At 37.6% G+C, this 18,668-nt stretch overlaps 1 protein-coding gene across 4 annotated transcripts; it reads left to right on the top strand.

Moving 5' to 3' along the window:
• The first annotated feature begins 1,180 nt into the window (after window positions 1–1,180).
• septin3 (septin 3) lies at window positions 1,181–17,288 on the top strand. 4 transcript variants are annotated; one of them, XM_079811631.1, is made up of 11 exons: window positions 5,470–5,551; window positions 5,676–5,758; window positions 7,831–8,070; window positions 8,161–8,289; window positions 11,340–11,421; window positions 11,996–12,133; window positions 14,254–14,371; window positions 14,460–14,555; window positions 14,697–14,793; window positions 15,756–15,807; window positions 16,025–17,288. In XM_079811631.1, exons 2-11 carry the CDS (start codon window positions 5,734–5,736, stop codon window positions 16,158–16,160), a joined length of 1,113 nt encoding a protein of 370 aa, XP_079667757.1. In that variant the 5' UTR covers window positions 5,470–5,551; window positions 5,676–5,733; the 3' UTR covers window positions 16,161–17,288. The 4 variants fall into 4 exon arrangements, with proteins under 4 accessions (XP_079667756.1, XP_079667757.1, XP_079667758.1 ...); XM_079811630.1 differs by lacking the exons at window positions 5,470–5,551; window positions 5,676–5,758 and adding an exon at window positions 1,181–2,814; XM_079811632.1 differs by lacking the exon at window positions 5,676–5,758 and having other exon boundaries at window positions 5,475–5,551.
• Window positions 17,289–18,668: the final 1,380 nt, after the last annotated feature.

The following is an 18,668-nucleotide window of genomic DNA, read 5'->3' as shown; positions in this document are numbered from 1 at the left end:
CAGATGCTTTTGGCCCCCAAATTAGCAGTTCCCTTCCTTATTAACCCCTTCCTAAAATATAAAGATGTGATACTACTCTTTGTCAAATTGAATATTTGGCTATTTTATTGTTACTGTACCGAAACTAATTATTAAAATATCATCTGGAAAATATTTACTTTGTTATTAATTTGAGTGTTTATTTTTCTCCCCATTTGTTTGATATATGTATAAACCTAATGAGAAATGTTTTCAGTTAAATTAAAATTAGTTTGGTTGCATTTCAACCGTAAATATCATCGTAATAATCGGAATAAAAAATTACATGTTTATAGAATACCGTCGTTGAATACGCTCTGTGAAGCTAAACAACATTTATGGTTACAAACCACAGACTGGACTGATGAAACCTGCGATGAGTAGCCTATATTAAAGCATGGATTTGATGTAAACAATAGATTGACATAATATTCACATATGCAGTTCATTGGGGTATTTACAGCAGCATGAAATAATAGTCAAACCAACATTTAAACAACATGTTTAGGCCTATCTCAAAAAATGTTCTTGCAATTGGGAGGTTGATATCACAATTCAGAATTGGGGGATATAAACCTGCAATTCTGGGGGGGAAATGACAGAATATCGAGTTTATATCTTGCAATTCTGATATTTCTTCTTAAAATTGTGAAACATAAACTCGGAAATGTGCGAGAAATAAAGTCAAAATTATAAGATATAAACTTGAAATGACCTTTTGATTGTTTTATTTCGTGATTTCCTCATTTTCTGCCACCAGGTACACTGTAAAAAAAATTCAGGTCTCCAATTGAAAATTTTCTAGTGACCGATCACATCTTTAAAAAAAATTCTGTGAATTGATGCAATTTTATTCACAGAAATTCAATTTGGCCAACTAAAAATTGTAGATGTGATCGGTCACTAGAAAATTTTCAATTGGAGACCTGATTTTTTTTTTTTACAGTGTAGGCTCTGCCCACAAAACATCTATGTCATCCATGTTTGCAAACACCCAAATGGTCTATATCATGTAATTTCCAAACATTACATAATTGCTAATGTCTTTAATCTCTTTTTACACTGTTGAACATTTTGAGAAATGTTATTTCGTACCATTTATATATATGTAAAACTAACGCTACTCATCCATTTTCTATTGTTCTGTGTTTTACAGCGTCATCAACACAGTGGATACATCCCTAAATTCATCGCAATTGAAGCCAGTCAAGACCATTTCTCAAATAAAGACTACAATTAGAGAGCTACCAACTGACAAAGACAAGCCATTACATTCTGTTGATATACGTGGTAAAACATGGCCAGTAGACAGCAAAATATCTAGATTTACACCCATTTCATCCACTGAGAGAAGCATCAGATCAATCCCCATAACCAACACAAGGGGTCAAAAAAAGCAAACTGGCCTACAACCAGATCCATTCAGACAGCAAGATCAACTAAAACTCAATTCGAACATCTGCTTCAGCGAAGTCACCAAGCCTTCAATGCTTGAAAGCATAAGCCCCAAAAACCTCAGGCATGTTGAAAAAAGTAAAAGCAGACCACAAAATTTAGCAGGCTATCAAAAGAAGCGGCAATCCCAGGACCCTACTCTAGTTCGAATCCGGCTTGGATTGATTAAAACAGGGAGAATTATAAACTCTGCTGCCCACGTGTCTAATCTGGAGAAGATCAATGGAAGCGGTGAAGCGAACAACTCAAAAATTCAAAGCGATGGACATCCTGCTGTTTCAGAAAAGTTACAACAGCCCATTCATTCAAAGATAATGTTAGGGGCAGCCACACAGATAATAAGACCTTCCATGATGTGTCAGAAACCCCAAAACCACCCACAAGCTTCAGCTGAAGGAAAGAGACAACTCTACAAACAATCAACACCTAAAAAAACTCTCTCATCACCTAAAGCTACCACAAGCCAAAAACTGAAAAATGGAAGTTCCCCAAAGGAATACAGTGAACTGGTTTCATCAAGCTCATCAACAAGGCAAAACAGAGCTTCAGAGGACACCACCAATGACTCCTCCCAACACAATCAAACCAGTGCCAAGGACAACCAAGAGTCTAAACCAAAGATTAGGCCTCAGTCCGCAGCTTCCGAGACAGATGATCCCGTCATCACATCCCATTACAATAACGCATCAGATCAGTGCGGCCGAATGAGCTGCTTCCAGTTCCCTTTGAAGAGTCCCAGATCATTCACTGAATGCGGTCAGCTGAGCAGAATCTGTAGACCTATGATCAAAAGAACATCTGACAGTAGACCTGCATACTTCAAAACTCCTCAGGCATGGAGAAGATCTTCCCCAAATCAAACAGCGAACACAGGAAGGGATGTCAGAAACTCATCCCAAAATAGATGCAACCTTTCAGATTCAGATTCTTCTAAATCGTCTTCAAGCGAAGCGACCTTGCATGAAGATTACAGATTCGGAAGAAAATACAGAGGTGCACGGTTATACAAAAAGTGTGCAACTGGTTGTCCAAATAAATTTGCTGGCAAGAAACGCGATGCAGCCGTTCACCCGGAACTCTCGAGCAGCCCGAGCACACACACGAACTCTGAACAACTGAAATATTCCATGGCTGTATGCATGCCGCAGTGTGTATTCACTATAGACCAACAACAAGAGTCCAAACACACACTTCATACGACAGATTGTGACAGATTTAGAGAAATAAACCACCCGTGGTTAAGAGAGCAAGAAGACCCCCCACCATTACAGCCATCTGTGGTCGCAGACATGAGGAGTGGAGCTGAGGTACTGTCCTGTCCTGAAGAATGCGTGTCTACAGGTCAGTGCAAAGACAAATGGCTGGAATTACATTAGAGCAGCCTCATATAAATGCTGTATATAAACAATCTAAGCATGTAAGATATCATGTATCAGGGAGGAAGACTTTAACTAGTCATTAGTGCTACATGTTTGGGCAAGAATCACAGTTAGTACTGCTCATATGTATAGGGTTAGGGATTTCAAACTTCCTAAGCCTAAATATTTGACTTGGGTGCTAAATATAATACTTTAAATTGATACCTCAAATCATGAGGCTAAGGAAAATAAGCAACCATCCAGATCATTGACTGCATCAACCTGCTAAAAACCTCTAAGTAGGACACCTTAGAAATTGCATATAGCACATGTTAAAGTTTTTAATGTTGTTTATATGTGTATGTGGTGTTTTTAATGCTTTAAGACAAACCATGTGCAAAGTCATAAATCAACACCATTGCTGAGTATTTTCTCCTTAAAACTGCAGTGAAACAGTTTTCTTAAGTTTCTTAAGTTTTCTGCAGTTTTCTTAAGTCACAAACATGTAACAAATCACATTAACGTGTGGGCAGGCTTTAGCATATCATTAACTATAACCACTCTGAAGCAAGGGAGTCTCAAGAGAAGCCAGGATATCCCGGTATATTTTTCTCCACTGACATTCTAAGTTGTTCAAAGCGTTTCTATGGATACTGATTTTCAGATGGCAGCCGTCTGACTCTGAGATGGCGAACGGGAACATGGTTTGTGTAACATTAGCAACACATTATTAGCTGTTTGATAACGTAGTCAAGCAAAAGTCAAGCAACTTGTATACAAGCCTGTATGAGTGAGTGGAGGTGGGGGTAATTTGCATGGTAATATAAGCAAGCACCACTTGCATATTTGACAGAAAAACACGAATGGAATCTGATACTGGCCTACAACTCCAATATTTGTGAACGTACAATTATCTCTAATTGTGAGTAATTCTGCAAGTGGGAAACAGCATATGTGTGACCAGGCCCTAAAATGAACACTCGCCAAGCGCCAAATGCGTATAAAATCGGTGTTGGCGAGTATATGAAACAGTTAATCGCTAGTTTGGCCGGTAACATTTTTATTTAACAATGCAAAATTGTGAGAACATGAACTTGAACAAACATGAACGACACTCGGGACAGTTGACGGGGTAGTGTTGCATCGTCACGAAGGTTTAAGCCTTGTCAATTTAAATATTGAAGCTCAAGAAGACATCAAAGGGAACTCAATTCGTTACTCAAGCGCAATTTTTTTCTGTGCGCAAACATCTGAAGCACACAGACAGAGATCCGTGTCTCAGATCAGACAGCATGCAAATACTGAATTGAGCTCTCTTCGCTTGAACAGACACATTCAAACAATATTATGTCAAAATGTGCGTCCTGGCAAGTATCCTTGTAAACATAGTCAGCTATGTCTTAAAGGATTAGTTCACTACAAAATGAAAATTTCCTGATAATTTACTCATCCCCATCTCATCCAAGATGTTCAGGTCTTTCTTCATTGGAAAAGAAATTACGTTTTTTAAGGAAAACATTCCAGTATTTTTAACCTAAATTGCTCATCTTACGCAGATCTGCAGCACACCACGGATTACGTAATCACGTCGGAAAGGTCACGCTTGACGTAGGCAGAAGTGCCGCCCCCGTGTTTACAAAGCACACGTGCGAAGACTAATACAAACGACTTTTAGCTAATAAAGTTAAAATAACGATGTTGGACGATTTTGAGGTTTTTTTTGTAAAGGGCGTTTGTATTAGTCTTCGTACGTTCGCTGGGGTCGGTACTTCCGCCTACGTCTAGCGTGACCTTTCCGACGTGATTACGTAATCCGTGGTGTGCCGCAGAGCAGCGCAAGATGAGTGCAGAGCCCTCTGAAGCCCTTTGAAACTGCATTGATTTGGACCTTCATCCTGTTGGTTGCCATCAAAGTCAATTATGTGGAGAAAAATCCTGGAACGTTTTCCTCAAGAAACGTAATTTCTTTTCGACTGAAGAAAGAAAGACACGAACACCTTGGATGAGATGGGGGTGAGTAAAATAACAGGAAATGTTCATTTTGAAGTGAACTAATCCTTTAATTGAATGTAAATAGTTCAGGAAGAAAAAGCATGTGTAACAGTACATTGGATCCGTGCATTAGCTCTTAAAGCGACAGCAGCAATATAGGTTACCCTACCTGCTGCTGTCTGTGTTTTTAATGTTAATTAATCAAACAACAAAAGACAAAGAAACAATCACTCACTGCCCTTGACTAAATAACTTTTGTGACTTCAAATAAGAATTAATCTATGTTTCATGCCTGGTAAAAAAATATTTATGGCCGGCAAAGTTACCGGCCACTGGCAGGTGTGGCAAAAAGTTAGTTTTAGGCCCTTTGTGTGACTGCTCTTTGGGATCATGTGACAAAAACACTGGTGATTACTCCAAAAGGGTAAATGCTCAAGACTCAATATCTATATAGGAACTCTAGAAACCCAAATATTCATGAGTATACAAAGTGTTTGCTGAATAAGATCCACAATATAGATGACAAAGAACAAACTGTAATTGGTCGCGTGTTAAATGGGGACTCTGCCTTATCATCAAGCGCAGGCCTGTCTAAACACATTGAGATAACCCTGTTATGAGGTAAAAGCCAGACTGACGCTTCAGTGGCCACTGCATACGCCACAAACACTGCACATGTCAACAGAGCGCATGAGACAGGCAGGCACAGGACTACAAAGCCGTGAAATGTGAGTAGTTTTGATGACATGAAAGGTGCAAATCAGCTGTGCAAAAAGTTTAAGGTTTTTTGTACTGTTAATATACTGGTATTGTGAGTTTAGGTTACTATATGAAAGACTTGCTGTATTTCAGAATATTTAATGAGGACAAATGTAGGATGTAGAAGAGAACTGGAAAAGAAGAGGACTTGATGACGTCAGCAGAACGGGATAGTTGTTAGTTATCTTTTCTTTTTGAATTAGCCTATTTTGCTCCATAAACATTCAAGTTAAGAAAATAGGCTATATTCTTTTGATAATATATTTTGGAACAGGAACACGTTTTCCTTAACGAGAGTCCCGTTGTAATCCACATGTCGCGTTGTTTTACACTAGCCACCAGTTCTGTAATTAGCCTAATAGTCACAATAATAGCATATAGCCAAGTCTAATTATTCAGCTTGATACATCATACTTAGTAAAGTGGATTATATAATTATATGTATAAAATAAGCTAAAACAAACACAGACAAACGGCAGAGTGCCGCACAAATATAAAAAATCACCATACGACCCGAATCCCCAATTTCGGCTCGACCTGCGCACTGCGCATGCGCGCTGCATCCCCCAGTCTCCCGTTAGTTTCCTTGGTAACGAAAAAAAAAAGGGTGGAGGAAGGAATGAGGTGCATCGAGCTGCGAATAGAAAGGCGAGAGACAGAGTGAAAGAAAGAGGGAGAGAGGTGAACCTGAACACATGACCATCCCCTAACGCCTGTTCAACTACTGCCTTAGCCTACTTATACTTTAATAGACTGTTAAACAGAGGAGAAAGGCTGAAAAAAGGACGAAAATAAAATACATCCTGCTATCGCTTCAAAAAAGGGATCGGTAAGTGGGAAGAGTGTTTCCCTTTGATTACTCGTTCTCACACGACTGCTTTTGAGGTAAATACACGAACAAATGGAACCAATCGGGAGATTATATGTGCATGTTCCCACATTTGCTTATGTTTGGTTTCTCCGTCATTTATTAACAGCTAGTAACGTTTAAAATGCGAGTAATATTAATATTATTCTCTATAAAAGACGCACAACATGCAGTGTCGCTCGAAGGCAATGTCTCATGTGTGTGTACGTTGGTGTTTAAAAAGCGTCTCGGTGTGTGGGAAAGGTCGAGCCGTGGGTGATTAATCCGATAAAGAGATTTATTGAGTGCGTCTGTAATAATTCATTATTTGTTGCTTATTTGGGTGGCATATGGTGTTAATATAGGCCGACAACTCAGTGGAGCATTTAAAGTGGACTAGGCTGGGAAATAGGAGCACAAAAAGCATACAAAGGGTTTTGTCTTTCTGAGGCAAATTATTCACTGTTGTCTAATCTTTGTTTCCCCCAAATTAATCCTATTGTTTATGAATAACTACATATTGTACATGCAAAACAGTGTAGGGAAGAGTGGGGGTAAGCTGTGCCACCTTTTTACCTAAATTGTCTTTTAGGGAAGAAGAAATAGGATCTAAATGAGGTAAAACTTATATTTCTGCTATACAGTAATTTGAAAATAGCATATACTGTGCATAGGGCCATACACAGTTTCTCAAAAATTTTAATATAGATATTAATATAAACAACACTATGTCTTATTTTGCCTTTAAAAGTTTAATATTTAGAATATTTGAATGTAGTCATACCACTTACATTTAAAATAATATCATAACACTGTAACTAATATTCATATAAACAAAACTATTTTAAGTTTTATTTTGCTGGATATTTTTTGCATTTAAAAATGTAGTATTCAAAATATTTTATATACCGCTTGCATTTTAAATAAAATTATTTGAATTAATTTCAAATAAATACTTATCATAATTACAATATTAATATAAACAAAACTATTTTAGGTCATATTTTGCATAATATTTGAATTTGTAATAGTACATTTGGATGCAAAGCTTAATGTTGTCGGACACACTTTACATTTTTATAATTTATATTGCTTGCAAATAATTTGCATGCTTGTATATATATTAAAAAATGACTGATATGTATTTTCTGACATCTTTGACACAAAATTAATTGTACCTGCTATGTAGAAAATGTACTTTCACGTGCAAAAAAATACTTTTTTTAAATTTAGCATAAAAAATGCATATCAATTTTCTCATGTGCAGCACCTTTAATATGATCACATGACAAACACTATGCACCGTTTGCTATAGGGCGGCACAGTGTAGGATTTATAGTGTAATAATAACTATAGCCTGACTACATGTATTGAATGTTTATCATTCCCTCTTTCACACAGACATGTCAGAAATTGTGCCCCCTGAAGTGAGACCTAAACCTGCCGTCCCAGCAAAGCCCTCTCATGTGGTACCACCGTCTGGCACTCCTTTTTTGACTTCACCCCAAGGAACAGGGGGTGAAGGTCAAGGGTCAGGTCGAGGATCTGCATTGCTTGGATACATCGGTATAGACACCATCATCGAGCAGATGCGGAAGAAGACCATGAAGACAGGCTTTGACTTCAACATCATGGTGGTTGGTGGGTGGGAGAGTGATTCATTTTCTGTTTTTATAGTTTTTCCCGATTAACTGTCGTGTCTTACCATTCCTCCTCGCTTTCTCACTCCAGGTCAGAGTGGTCTTGGGAAGTCCACTTTAGTGAATACGCTCTTTAAGTCTCAGGTGAGCAGAAGGACCACAGGCTGGAGTCGTGATGAGAAGATTCCAAAGACTGTTGAGATTAAATCTGTCTCGCATGGTAAGAGAAAATGTATCATGACTTATAAACATGTAAAAGTGTCTCAACTTTTAGCAAAGACTTACAAAGACGGTGCACTCATATTACTATGAATGGGAGTAAGTGCATCACGCCATATAGAGACAGAGCGTATTTAGGCCACGCCCACACCGGGGGGGAAAACAATCCAACGCTCTCCATTGACTTTGCATTGCGGGAGGCTGCCTCATTGTCATTTCGGACTTATAACAAAAAAAAGAACAATGTCTAAAAGCTGATATGTGACAAGGTGTACAGCAAACAAGCTAAAAAACACAGAAATAAGTTTTTATAAGCTGTCGACCCAAAAAAACGAACGTTTAAGAAGATAAAAGTGGATACAGTCAATACGAAGTGATGCTTCAGCGGGAAGAATGGGTCAATTTTGGGATCCTGACACTCAGTATGCCTCAATATGTCTATGTGTGCAGTAAATATGTTGTCACTGTTAAGTCAAATATCCAAATTTCCGTTTTATATATGATATTTCCTGTCGTTGATTACATTCCCCTCTAGTCGCCGTAGTTCTCAGTGTAATATGACCCGTGGCACGCTGTCTCAATGGCCTGAATCCACTTTTTTGTCCTTAAACGCTCGTTTTTTGGGTCAACAGCTTATAAAAACGTCTGGGTTTTTGCTTCTGGGTTTTGTTCAGCTTGTTTGCAGTACACTTTGTCACATATCAGCTTTTATACATTGTTCAGTTTTTTGTTATAAGTCCGAAATGACAAAGAGGCAGCCTCACGCAATGCAAAGTCAATGGAGACGGTTTGATTGTTTTCCCCCCCGGTGGGCGTGGTCTTCAGATATGCCGCATGTCGCTCTGTCTCTATGGCTGAATAATAAGTCCCATCTTCTAAATATAAGAGCCAATCACCAATTGGTAAAGTCATTGCGTCACTGGGGCTACAGTTATAAGCTCAGTTTGCTATAGAAACAGTCAGTGTTCTGAGACGCACGCTTGTGACTGCACATGGACATTAGCTGGTCCAGAATGAAAAATGCAGTTTTGAGCTTTTAGAGACAAATTTTATGAGACGGTTGTTGTCAGACTTCATTGGTGATTTCAAAGATGAGATTTCAGCTTTGGGGAACTTGACGTTCCCCATTCAAAGAGATGCTGTACTTGCATGACTGAAATAGCTGCACGAGAGGCGCTGCAAAGATGGCCGTCGACTGAAATGACTTGCCTTGGCTTTCAGCCAAATTTGTTTGCTATAGAACAGACCTTTTACTGGACAGAAATAGACATCATGGGCTAATTAAGAAAGACTCAGTTAGTGTCTGCTCGTGTAATCGATACACCAGGGCCTATAGCACAGTGGTGACCTATGGCATCGCTGTTTGTGAGTAAGATGTGTCTAGACTGGCATGTGTTGTGCCCAGGGCCAGCTGATGGTGAATCCCCTTAGGTAAGTGAACAGCTGGCAAACTAAATTATACCATATGCATCCAAATGGTGTTCAGAAAAAGGCTCTAACAGGTTATATATAATGTTTCCATGTTTTAACCTTGTGTAGACCCCTGTGTGATATTGTTTTGAAGGTTGTAGGATGTGTTAAATGAATGTCTTTAGAAATCAGGTGGAAATATTTTAAATCACCATGACATTGTGTCTGGATAAACATGTCTAAATTTAAAGGTATAGTTCAACTCTGTAATTTTTAATCACCTTCATGTTGTTCTGCACTTGTATGACATTCTTCTGTGGAACACAAAAGGAGATATTTTTAAAGGGATGGTTCACCCAAAAATGAAAATTCTGTCAAAATGCACTCTCCCTCAGGTCATTTAAAACCCATAAGACTTTTGTTCATCTTTGAAACACAAAGTAAGGGGTTTTTTATGAAACCTGAGAGGTTTCTGTCTCTCCATTGAAATTCAAGGTAACTAAAGCTTCTAAAAAGGACACAAAGGCATCGTAAAACAAATCCATATTAATCAAGTGGTTTAATCCAAGTCTTGTGAAGAGATATGATCGCTTTATATGCTGAACAGATTAAATTTAGGGTTTTATTTACTATCTAAACAATGATCAACACACATACATATACAAACGTGAGTCTATCATTGGGGGTTTTTCGTGTGTGGTTTTGCTTTCGGTAACTTACAGCGACAGAGATATGAGTGGTGTCATCTGAAGGCTCTAAATCCAGTCACTGTTTTCCACCAGAGCTGCTCACATCATTTTTGTGTTGTATGTGCGACTCAAATGCTCCGCTCTCCACCCAGATATAAAAGCTGCTATCAGTTAATGAAGATTTGATGGATGAACTCGTGGCTCAATTGGACTCTTGTTGTATCAAAATTGATAAGACCTTTCAAAAAGAGGAGGGACGTGGGTGGAGCTGAGGTGACGCGATGACTAATAGACAGCAGACAAATGGCAATCCACCTGGCCACGCCCTTAATTATGCAGAACTTTAAGGCTTTATATAATGTAAAAGAATGAGTTATAAAAAAATGCACCCACTCACAGTTGTCATGAAGGGCAAAATTTGTACCAGGCTGTAAACAGGTTTTTTTCCGCTGTAAAGTTGGGCATTTTAACATGGAGCTCAATGAGATTCTGCTCCCTTTTGGAGCCTGTCCCTAGTGGCCAGTCGATGAATTGCAGTTTAAGTTACTTCTGTATTTGCTTCAAGAGAACCTGGGGGAGGCTGCCGCTTGGTTTGAACGGGACATTTTAGGACTCACACTTGCCATTGTCAATCCCAAAAACTAACAGTTTAAATGTAGCCTAAGTTTTGGTTTCCTGGACTTTCAATGGGAATGACATGAGGGTGAGTAAATGATGACAATTTTCATTTTTGAGTGAACTATCCCTTTAAGAATGTTTCAGCTGTTTTTGCCCATATAATGCACAACATTGGACCTAATAGATTTCCGTTGTATGGACAATTGTATGATTTGTATGGCTATCTTGTGACCACTGTATCCTGTCTAATCCCATGTTATACTCAGGTATTTAAACAGAAACAATCACTGTAATACACGCACGTTTGTAGCTGTGATAAATGTTAATTTTGCAGTGATTGAGGAAGGAGGGGTGAAGATGAAGTTAACAGTCGTTGATACACCAGGCTTTGGGGACCAAATCAACAATGATAATTGGTGAGTATTGGGTGATTTCTGTTAAATCCAGAGGACTGATAGCTATTTTCAATCAATTTCTATTTTTTGCAAATGATCCAAAATGTCATTGCATCCTATATCACTGCATCTGGAAAACTGAGGAGATGCATTTGTGTCAGCTGCTACTAACTGGCATAAAAAAACATGTTCATAGTATGAGGGTCAGTGTTTCGACGTCCAGATTTAAACTTAATTTCCAGAGACAAGAATCAGATTGTTGGTAGAGATGCCAAATGTGAGTCTGGTTTGGCAGCTCGCCCTCATTTATCACATCCAAGGGTCTCAGTAAAGCGACACAGTATTTTTCTGTGTCATTCAAATGCCTCAGACAAAACGCTGCTGCGTTGGGTGTTGAATCTTCTGTTGCTGACTGTCATGACAATAAAAAAACAGCTTTTTTCATTCATGAATAAACTAACCATACCTAAAAATGTAACACTTGTTCTTTTACTGAAAAATTCCAGTCAGTTTTTTCATGTGCTTTCATTTTGTTTCAAAGTTTCATGTATTCTAACATAGCTCTCCACATGCCACTTTATTGATTTGTTCTTAGCTGGGAGCCCATATCCAAATACATCAATGAACAATATGAGAAGTTTTTAAAGGAAGAAGTCAACATTGCTCGCAAGAAACGCATCCCTGATACCCGAGTGCACTGCTGCTTGTACTTCATATCCCCAACTGGACACTCGTGAGTTTACATATTTTATATTAGTTCATATACCACCATGTAAATCAGCTCACATAGTGTGTAAACTTTAGCATACTTTTAAAAAGAGTACTTATTAAGGAAATAATATTCTTGAAAATAATACTTATGTTCGAACTGAATGTAATGTTTTCAGACACTTAATTTCATGTTATTTGCAATTAAATAAAAATAGGTTATAATTTACATTCATATCAAATGCAATTGACCATATGCATGGTTACTTCCTGGTTTTCAATAAGCCAGCTTGGGCATTTCCGGTATACTGTTAGCTGTCATTCTATACTCGCTGTACATGGACACAAAACCATCAATGGTCGACTTTTTAATGTTGTTGACTTTTTAATATTTTAATTCAGTTATCACATTTACCTAATTTTGCCAATAAAACAGTTTTATTGATTGCAATAAAGACTAAGCTAATGGGAACGTTGGAATAATAAACATTGTCTGTTATTGGACACACACGCAACATTTTTCCAGCACTTCAAATTATATTTTATAATGTGATGACTAAAAACTTTATTTGTTCATCTTTCTGAGATTGACCCATTTGTTAGAACGAATGTTTCAAGATGTAGGAAATACAGCATTTGATAGAAAACACTTTTATTTAAAACTAAGAAATAAATGAATTACAACTATAACCAGGAGATGGCGGAAGAGGATCATTTATTGGCTCATATTAGCCATTTCCAGTCATATTTTTTCCACACGTTTTGATTTTGAATAAATAAGAAACATTATAAAATCCTTAGGCTAAAATACATTTTGTAAATGTGAAGTAAGAAGTAGGCTACTCACAAAGTCTCATGAAAAACACTAACTTTTTATTGCGAATGAATTACACTGAGAGCTAGCACCGTGCACTCCCTGCCTTTAGAATCACTGACAGAAGCTGTCAGTTAGAGCAGATTTTGGCACACTTCCCATTTTGTCCAAAGAATTTAACTAAAGTGCACAATAAATCTCTAAATTACAGTGTGTTGATGCTTCTTTTCACACAGAAGTGTGAAAACTGATGGTCGAATTTAATTTAGCTGAGGAACAGGGACGCATCTTTTTTTTAATGTTGTTTTACATTTAAATGACTAAATTAATGCTAGGCTTGACTATCTAAGTGACTATATTCTGATTTCAAACAAATTATTACACTATTGATGCTGTTAAAGCTACCTCAGGACATTGACGATACCGACACACCAACAAGTGACATTTCACTGGAAGTTTCCGGCTTATTTCATTGCAGAAGTTCTTATGAATGTTCCGTGCATAAGGTCAATTAGTTGAACTTAAGAGTGCTTTTTTACAACTTTTTATTTCATAATTACTTCTAGTGGCATTTAAATATGGTTAAACCGAATGTATGGACAAGCATTAATGATCAAATAAAATTTACTTTAATGTAATTTCTATTGAAACTTCATGGCATGCATATATTTTAAAGAGTCAGCACTCCCCACCAAGCTGTTTGTAATGAAGTTGCAATTTACTACGTGTAAAACATTAACTTTAAATGTAATATTGAATAACACACTACAGTTATATTATATATATATTATAATCAAGTACTTTGTGCTTTATATCAGTCAACACATCAAAGTAGGTTTGCTTCAAAGCATGAAAATCATTTAATGTCCTTTACACAATGCACTTTTAAAAAGTGTACTTAAGTGTGTTAAGAAATATAGACCTTTTATTTAATTCATATCAAATCTGCTAGTACAAGTTTTTTTAACAAATATGTTTTTAAGATTTGAAGTACATTACAAGTGCTCATTTATTACAATGCGTCTTTTTCATATTGAATCAGCTGACAGTTTAAAATGTAATTGACTAAACTGGTCTCTATAGAAGATAGCAATAAGACGTCTGGATTTCTGTGTGCTTCTTTAGAGTATTCACATCTCTCTGATATTTGTCAATAATTGAAAAATGCTTGCAGTTGCAGATTTGTTAATTAAGACGTGTGCATGAGTGCTCCTCATTCAGCTTGAACGAGCTGCAGTAGTCAAACTGTGAACCTCAGGCAGACCAGTGTCCCTGTTATAAAATCTCATTCTATTAATCATATCTCTTCCCCCTCATTTCCCCTTTCTCAGGCTTCGCCAGTTGGATATTGCGTTCATGAAACATCTGAGCCGCGTGGTCAACATCATTCCTGTCATTGCCAAATCGGACACGCTCACTCTTGAAGAGAAAACTGAATTTAAACAAAGGGTGAGAATGAAAGACGGCGAATTGACAGGGCGATTCATTATCAAGTCAGTTACACCGATTAACTAGCGTTCACCATAATCCCTTGCAGGTGAGGAAGGAGCTGGAAGTGTGTGGGATCGAGTGTTATCCACAGAAAGAGTTTGATGAAGACATGGAGGATAAGAGTGATAATGATAAGATCAGGGTAAGATCTCACTTCTCACATCTTGCATGCTGTTCTTTTTCTTTACATCTTTCTTATCTCTGCTTTCACCTTTGGATGCTCTCCTCTGTTGGTCAAAGCGTTTTCACATTATGTTTGTCCCATTAAATCTGTGCATTACAGGAGACAATGCCCTTTGCCGTGGTAGGAAGTGATAAAGAGTACCAGGTCAATTGCAAACGAGTTTTAGGGAGGAAGACAGCCTGGGGAGTGGTGGAGGGTGAGTGGGCAGAAGTGTTATTTTTCTTTTTAAAGCAGATTTCTAAGATAAAAATGGTCATCTGTTAGTGTCACTATGCCAATAATATTTATTTCTGTTCTGTTAGATCAGGGATCAACCTTTTTGAAATTAAGTGCCATTTTTAAGTTTCCTAGCTAATCACTGTGCCATCCCATAACCATAACCGTATTTTAAATGGTCGTAATGGCTTAATTGAAAGATTGACACATTTTACAGTTTAAACCTGATGATCAAACATTGCTTGATCAATTACAAACTTTCTTATTTTATTAGTAACATAGAAATAGTGCAGAACCTTAAATATTTCTGAAGCAATTTCCCATCAAATATATTCATTATACTTTAAATTAGACTTTGAATAACAGATTTCCAATGTGATCCTGCTGAACCCCACTATGCCTGAACAGAGTTTGTTCATCACCGTCGTTGTGATGTGTGTGGAATGCTAAAAAAACCTACAAGATTTGGGTAATTTTCTATATTTCTGTCCCTGCAGAAAATCAGCTTATGTTGCATCCAAAACATGGACCGAAATTGATTAAACAGGATTATGTTTTAGGTTTATATATACAGTATATTTGCCCAAAATAATACAAATATGTGAACACAAGGCATTTTAATCACTTTTTCTACCAGATGACTTGTCCCTATGTGCTATTTGTCCACTCAGACATTTTATAATGAATAAAATCTAGAAAAGTTACAAAAACAAACTCTCTGTTCTTAGTACTGTTTTCCACCCTGTTAGTTTGTACTTAGGGCATCTTATTTAGGGCAGGACAACATTAATTTCCTAATAATAACATTTCAATGGAACTTTTTGAGGTACTGCATATAAAGAATGACCTATTTTACCGTAAACATTGTGTATTTGTACTTGTGTACGGTAAATTGTTGTCTTGCTGCATGTTTTCCAACTGTTTTTTTTTCTGTCCCTGTAGTTGAAAACCCAAATCACTGCGAATTCTCCTTACTTCGTGATTTCATGATTAGGTGATGTATGCAATTTGATTGGTTATAGTGATCTTAATAGTGTATTGTGTACTTGTTAAAAGATATTAATATTCAGCAAGGACGCATTAAATAGATCAAAAGTGAGAGTAAATACATTAATAATGTTACTGGAGATTTCTATTTCAAATAAATGCAGTTATTCTGAAAATATTTCTTAAACCACTCAACACTAATAATAATGTTATCATTTACTCAGGTCTCACCTCCAGGACCTGAAGGAGGTCACTCATAACATCCACTACGAGACGTACCGTGCCAAGAGGCTCAACGATAACGGAGGTCTGCATCCCATCTCCTCCTCTGGCCATGACACACAAGAAAGCAACCTGTGAAAAAAAAAAAAACGAAAAAAAAAAACATCAGGATAGTAGGATGTGAGAGGAGACACAGATTCATCTTGTAATAGTTCAGCTGTGCATGCTCAGAAGATCGCTGTGGAGGTTTTGTCTTTATACTCCTTTTAACCCTTTGTGGAACTCGTCATCATCTCTTGTCGCACAACCTTTGAAAATTAGAAAAAGCGTTCCCCAGTTGCTCACTATGCTGATTTTAGTGAGCGAGATTGCTTGTGATAATCGTGTCTTGTCCTCCGTCCTCAACTGCAACCTCTGGTAGACACATTTGAGCAGTTTAATATAGTTAGAAGGGGGATTGCACTGCCACTGCAATCTGCAGCGTACTCAATGGGCCCAGTATGAACATAAGTAAGCCTACTAAATCTTAACATGCAAAGTGTTTTAATAAGTGTTCTCTCTTTGGCCATATAAGGGTACAGCAGTGTTTCTCTAAGTACTTTTTATCTTTGCTGTGTAACTCTGCCAGAGCAAGTCTCAGAGGACTCTGAAGTGACCACTGAAGTATTCCTACACATCATTCCAAACAAGTGGAACAATTTAAGCGCATGCCTGGATTTCCAGTGGCTAGTGCGTTTACATTGCTTTCCAGTGGCCAATTAAACTTCAGGAAGAAACCGAAAGAACACTGATTAAAAATGATCAGTTCCTTTTACAAATCAAGAAGTTTTTCTTCAGCACATTTTGTATGAGTGTGTCTGTTTGCGTGAATGAGTAGAAAAGTTGCGTTTGCGTTTAACAAAGCTTTCTTGTCATTTTGCCTATGGTAATAGTGATTTGTGCCTCTTATGTGAAGTCATTTTCTTTTTTATATCCCATGTGTGCCAATATTTCCAATTGTGTGTGATTACTTTTACATTCCATCTCACAATAGCACTCCCATGATCTCTGCACAGATTGATACATTATGTATGTTGGAATCTTACAGATTCATACTGATCTTAAATCAGTTCACCATTAATTCATCGTTTCATATCGCATTTAATCAATGCTGGTGTGGAATAATAAAACACCTTTGAACAATAATTATGAAACATTATTTATATTGTATTTATGTTTTATTTATTACGATACTTATGTTTTAATTTAATAAACATGTTTGCCATGATTGCCTTGACTTTTTTTCGCATCCAAAAACAGTACCAGTTGTCATTCGTTTATTTTAATGCATAAAACAGAAACGGGAAGAAGTTTGCCTCTAGGGGGAGCTGTATGACAAAAGACTAAATTGCGTCTGTATTCACAAAGTCCACCGGGGGGCGCGGGACTGAATCGTAACAACACACACATCAGTTCACTCTATTCAGTTCACACAGGCAGCATTTTCCTAGTCCATCCGAATTCTTGTTTGTCGTATGACTGTATGTCAATCGCTGCAACCAGGTTTTGACTTGATAAAAACCCTTTTATAAGTGTCATCACAGTCTGTTTAGATGAATTATAAACTTGCCCTCATATTATCATGCACCCATTTCTCATTTGAGCGTGTTCCGCCTTTAATAACCCTCTGGCACTGAGATAATTGATTTTAAGTGATACTCAATTAATTTGACTGCGTTATTTATCGTGGCTTTTTTTATACGATACGGAAATACCGTCGTCTTTGTCTCTCCATGTGTCGTTTCGTGAGCTTTGTGCTTGGCTTGTTAAAGGAGGAGGAGCCAAACGCCCTTCCTGCTCTATGATCTGAGAAAACAGTACTTCTTTAGTATGTGTTGGTTAGGTTATTGTAGTGTAGTGTATGTCCTGTCAGACCACATTTTATCTCCTCTATCTCAATAAATCTATTCTCAATCAAGTGGAGTCCAACTGAAACGGTTCAGCGCTTTAGGTGGAGAGGAATACGGGTTCTTAATTTATTAAAGCTAAAATATCAATCCTTTAATCATTTATTTGTACTGTTTAATTGAGATTGTGTATATAGACCTCGTGCAGTTGAGGCTTATCTAAAATTGGTTACATAAAACGTATCTCATCTGTGTGAGCTCCCCACTAGCTCGCAGGCGGTACTGCAGTTAGTAGACATTTCAAACATGCTTCACATGCTGCAAGTAATGACAACAAAATGGCTGACCTTGATAAACCCTACTCCCTCATCGCGAACCGTTGAACTGCTCTGCATAAGGTGTTGGGTGTGTGCAGACTGTGCATTTCAAACAATGACTTGTTTTTTTTAACCTTTCTTGTTTATTCAGGTGTGTTAAAAAAGAGGTGATCTAAAAAACAAAACAAAAAAAACAAAAACAAACAATGAGCCTGCAAGTGCAGACAACTCCTCCCACGGGTATCCCATCCCCCTCGCCGCCCCATCCCCCTCTGTCACGCGATCCTTCCCCGCTAATATTTGAGTGAGTGCAGTAAATAAATAGAAGTAAAACACAAAGAGCAATAAGTCTCAAGTGATTTTCATGATGTTCAGTTGACGGTGCCTGTTTGAGAACAGTCAGTAGAACTATATTCTGATGCTGTAGCGGTTTCATCGCGGCA

The sequence above is a fragment of the Gobio gobio genome (genome assembly GCF_949357685.1).
Source record: "Gobio gobio genome assembly, chromosome: 3".
Taxonomy (NCBI): domain Eukaryota; kingdom Metazoa; phylum Chordata; class Actinopteri; order Cypriniformes; family Gobionidae; genus Gobio; species Gobio gobio.
The sequence above is the reverse complement of the archived record's forward strand: the minus strand, read 5'-3'. Positions and strand labels throughout refer to the sequence as shown.

Coding starts and splice junctions, on each gene's coding strand:
- septin3 (XM_079811630.1), top strand. CDS start 1,506: ATGCTTGAAAGCATAAGCCCCAAAAACCTCAGGCATGTTGAAAAAAGT. Junction 14,556..14,696: donor GTGATAATGATAAGATCAGG/GTAAGATCTCAC, acceptor TGTGCATTACAG/GAGACAATGCCCTTTGCCGT. Junction 15,808..16,024: donor CTTCGTGATTTCATGATTAG/GTGATGTATGCA, acceptor TCATTTACTCAG/GTCTCACCTCCAGGACCTGA.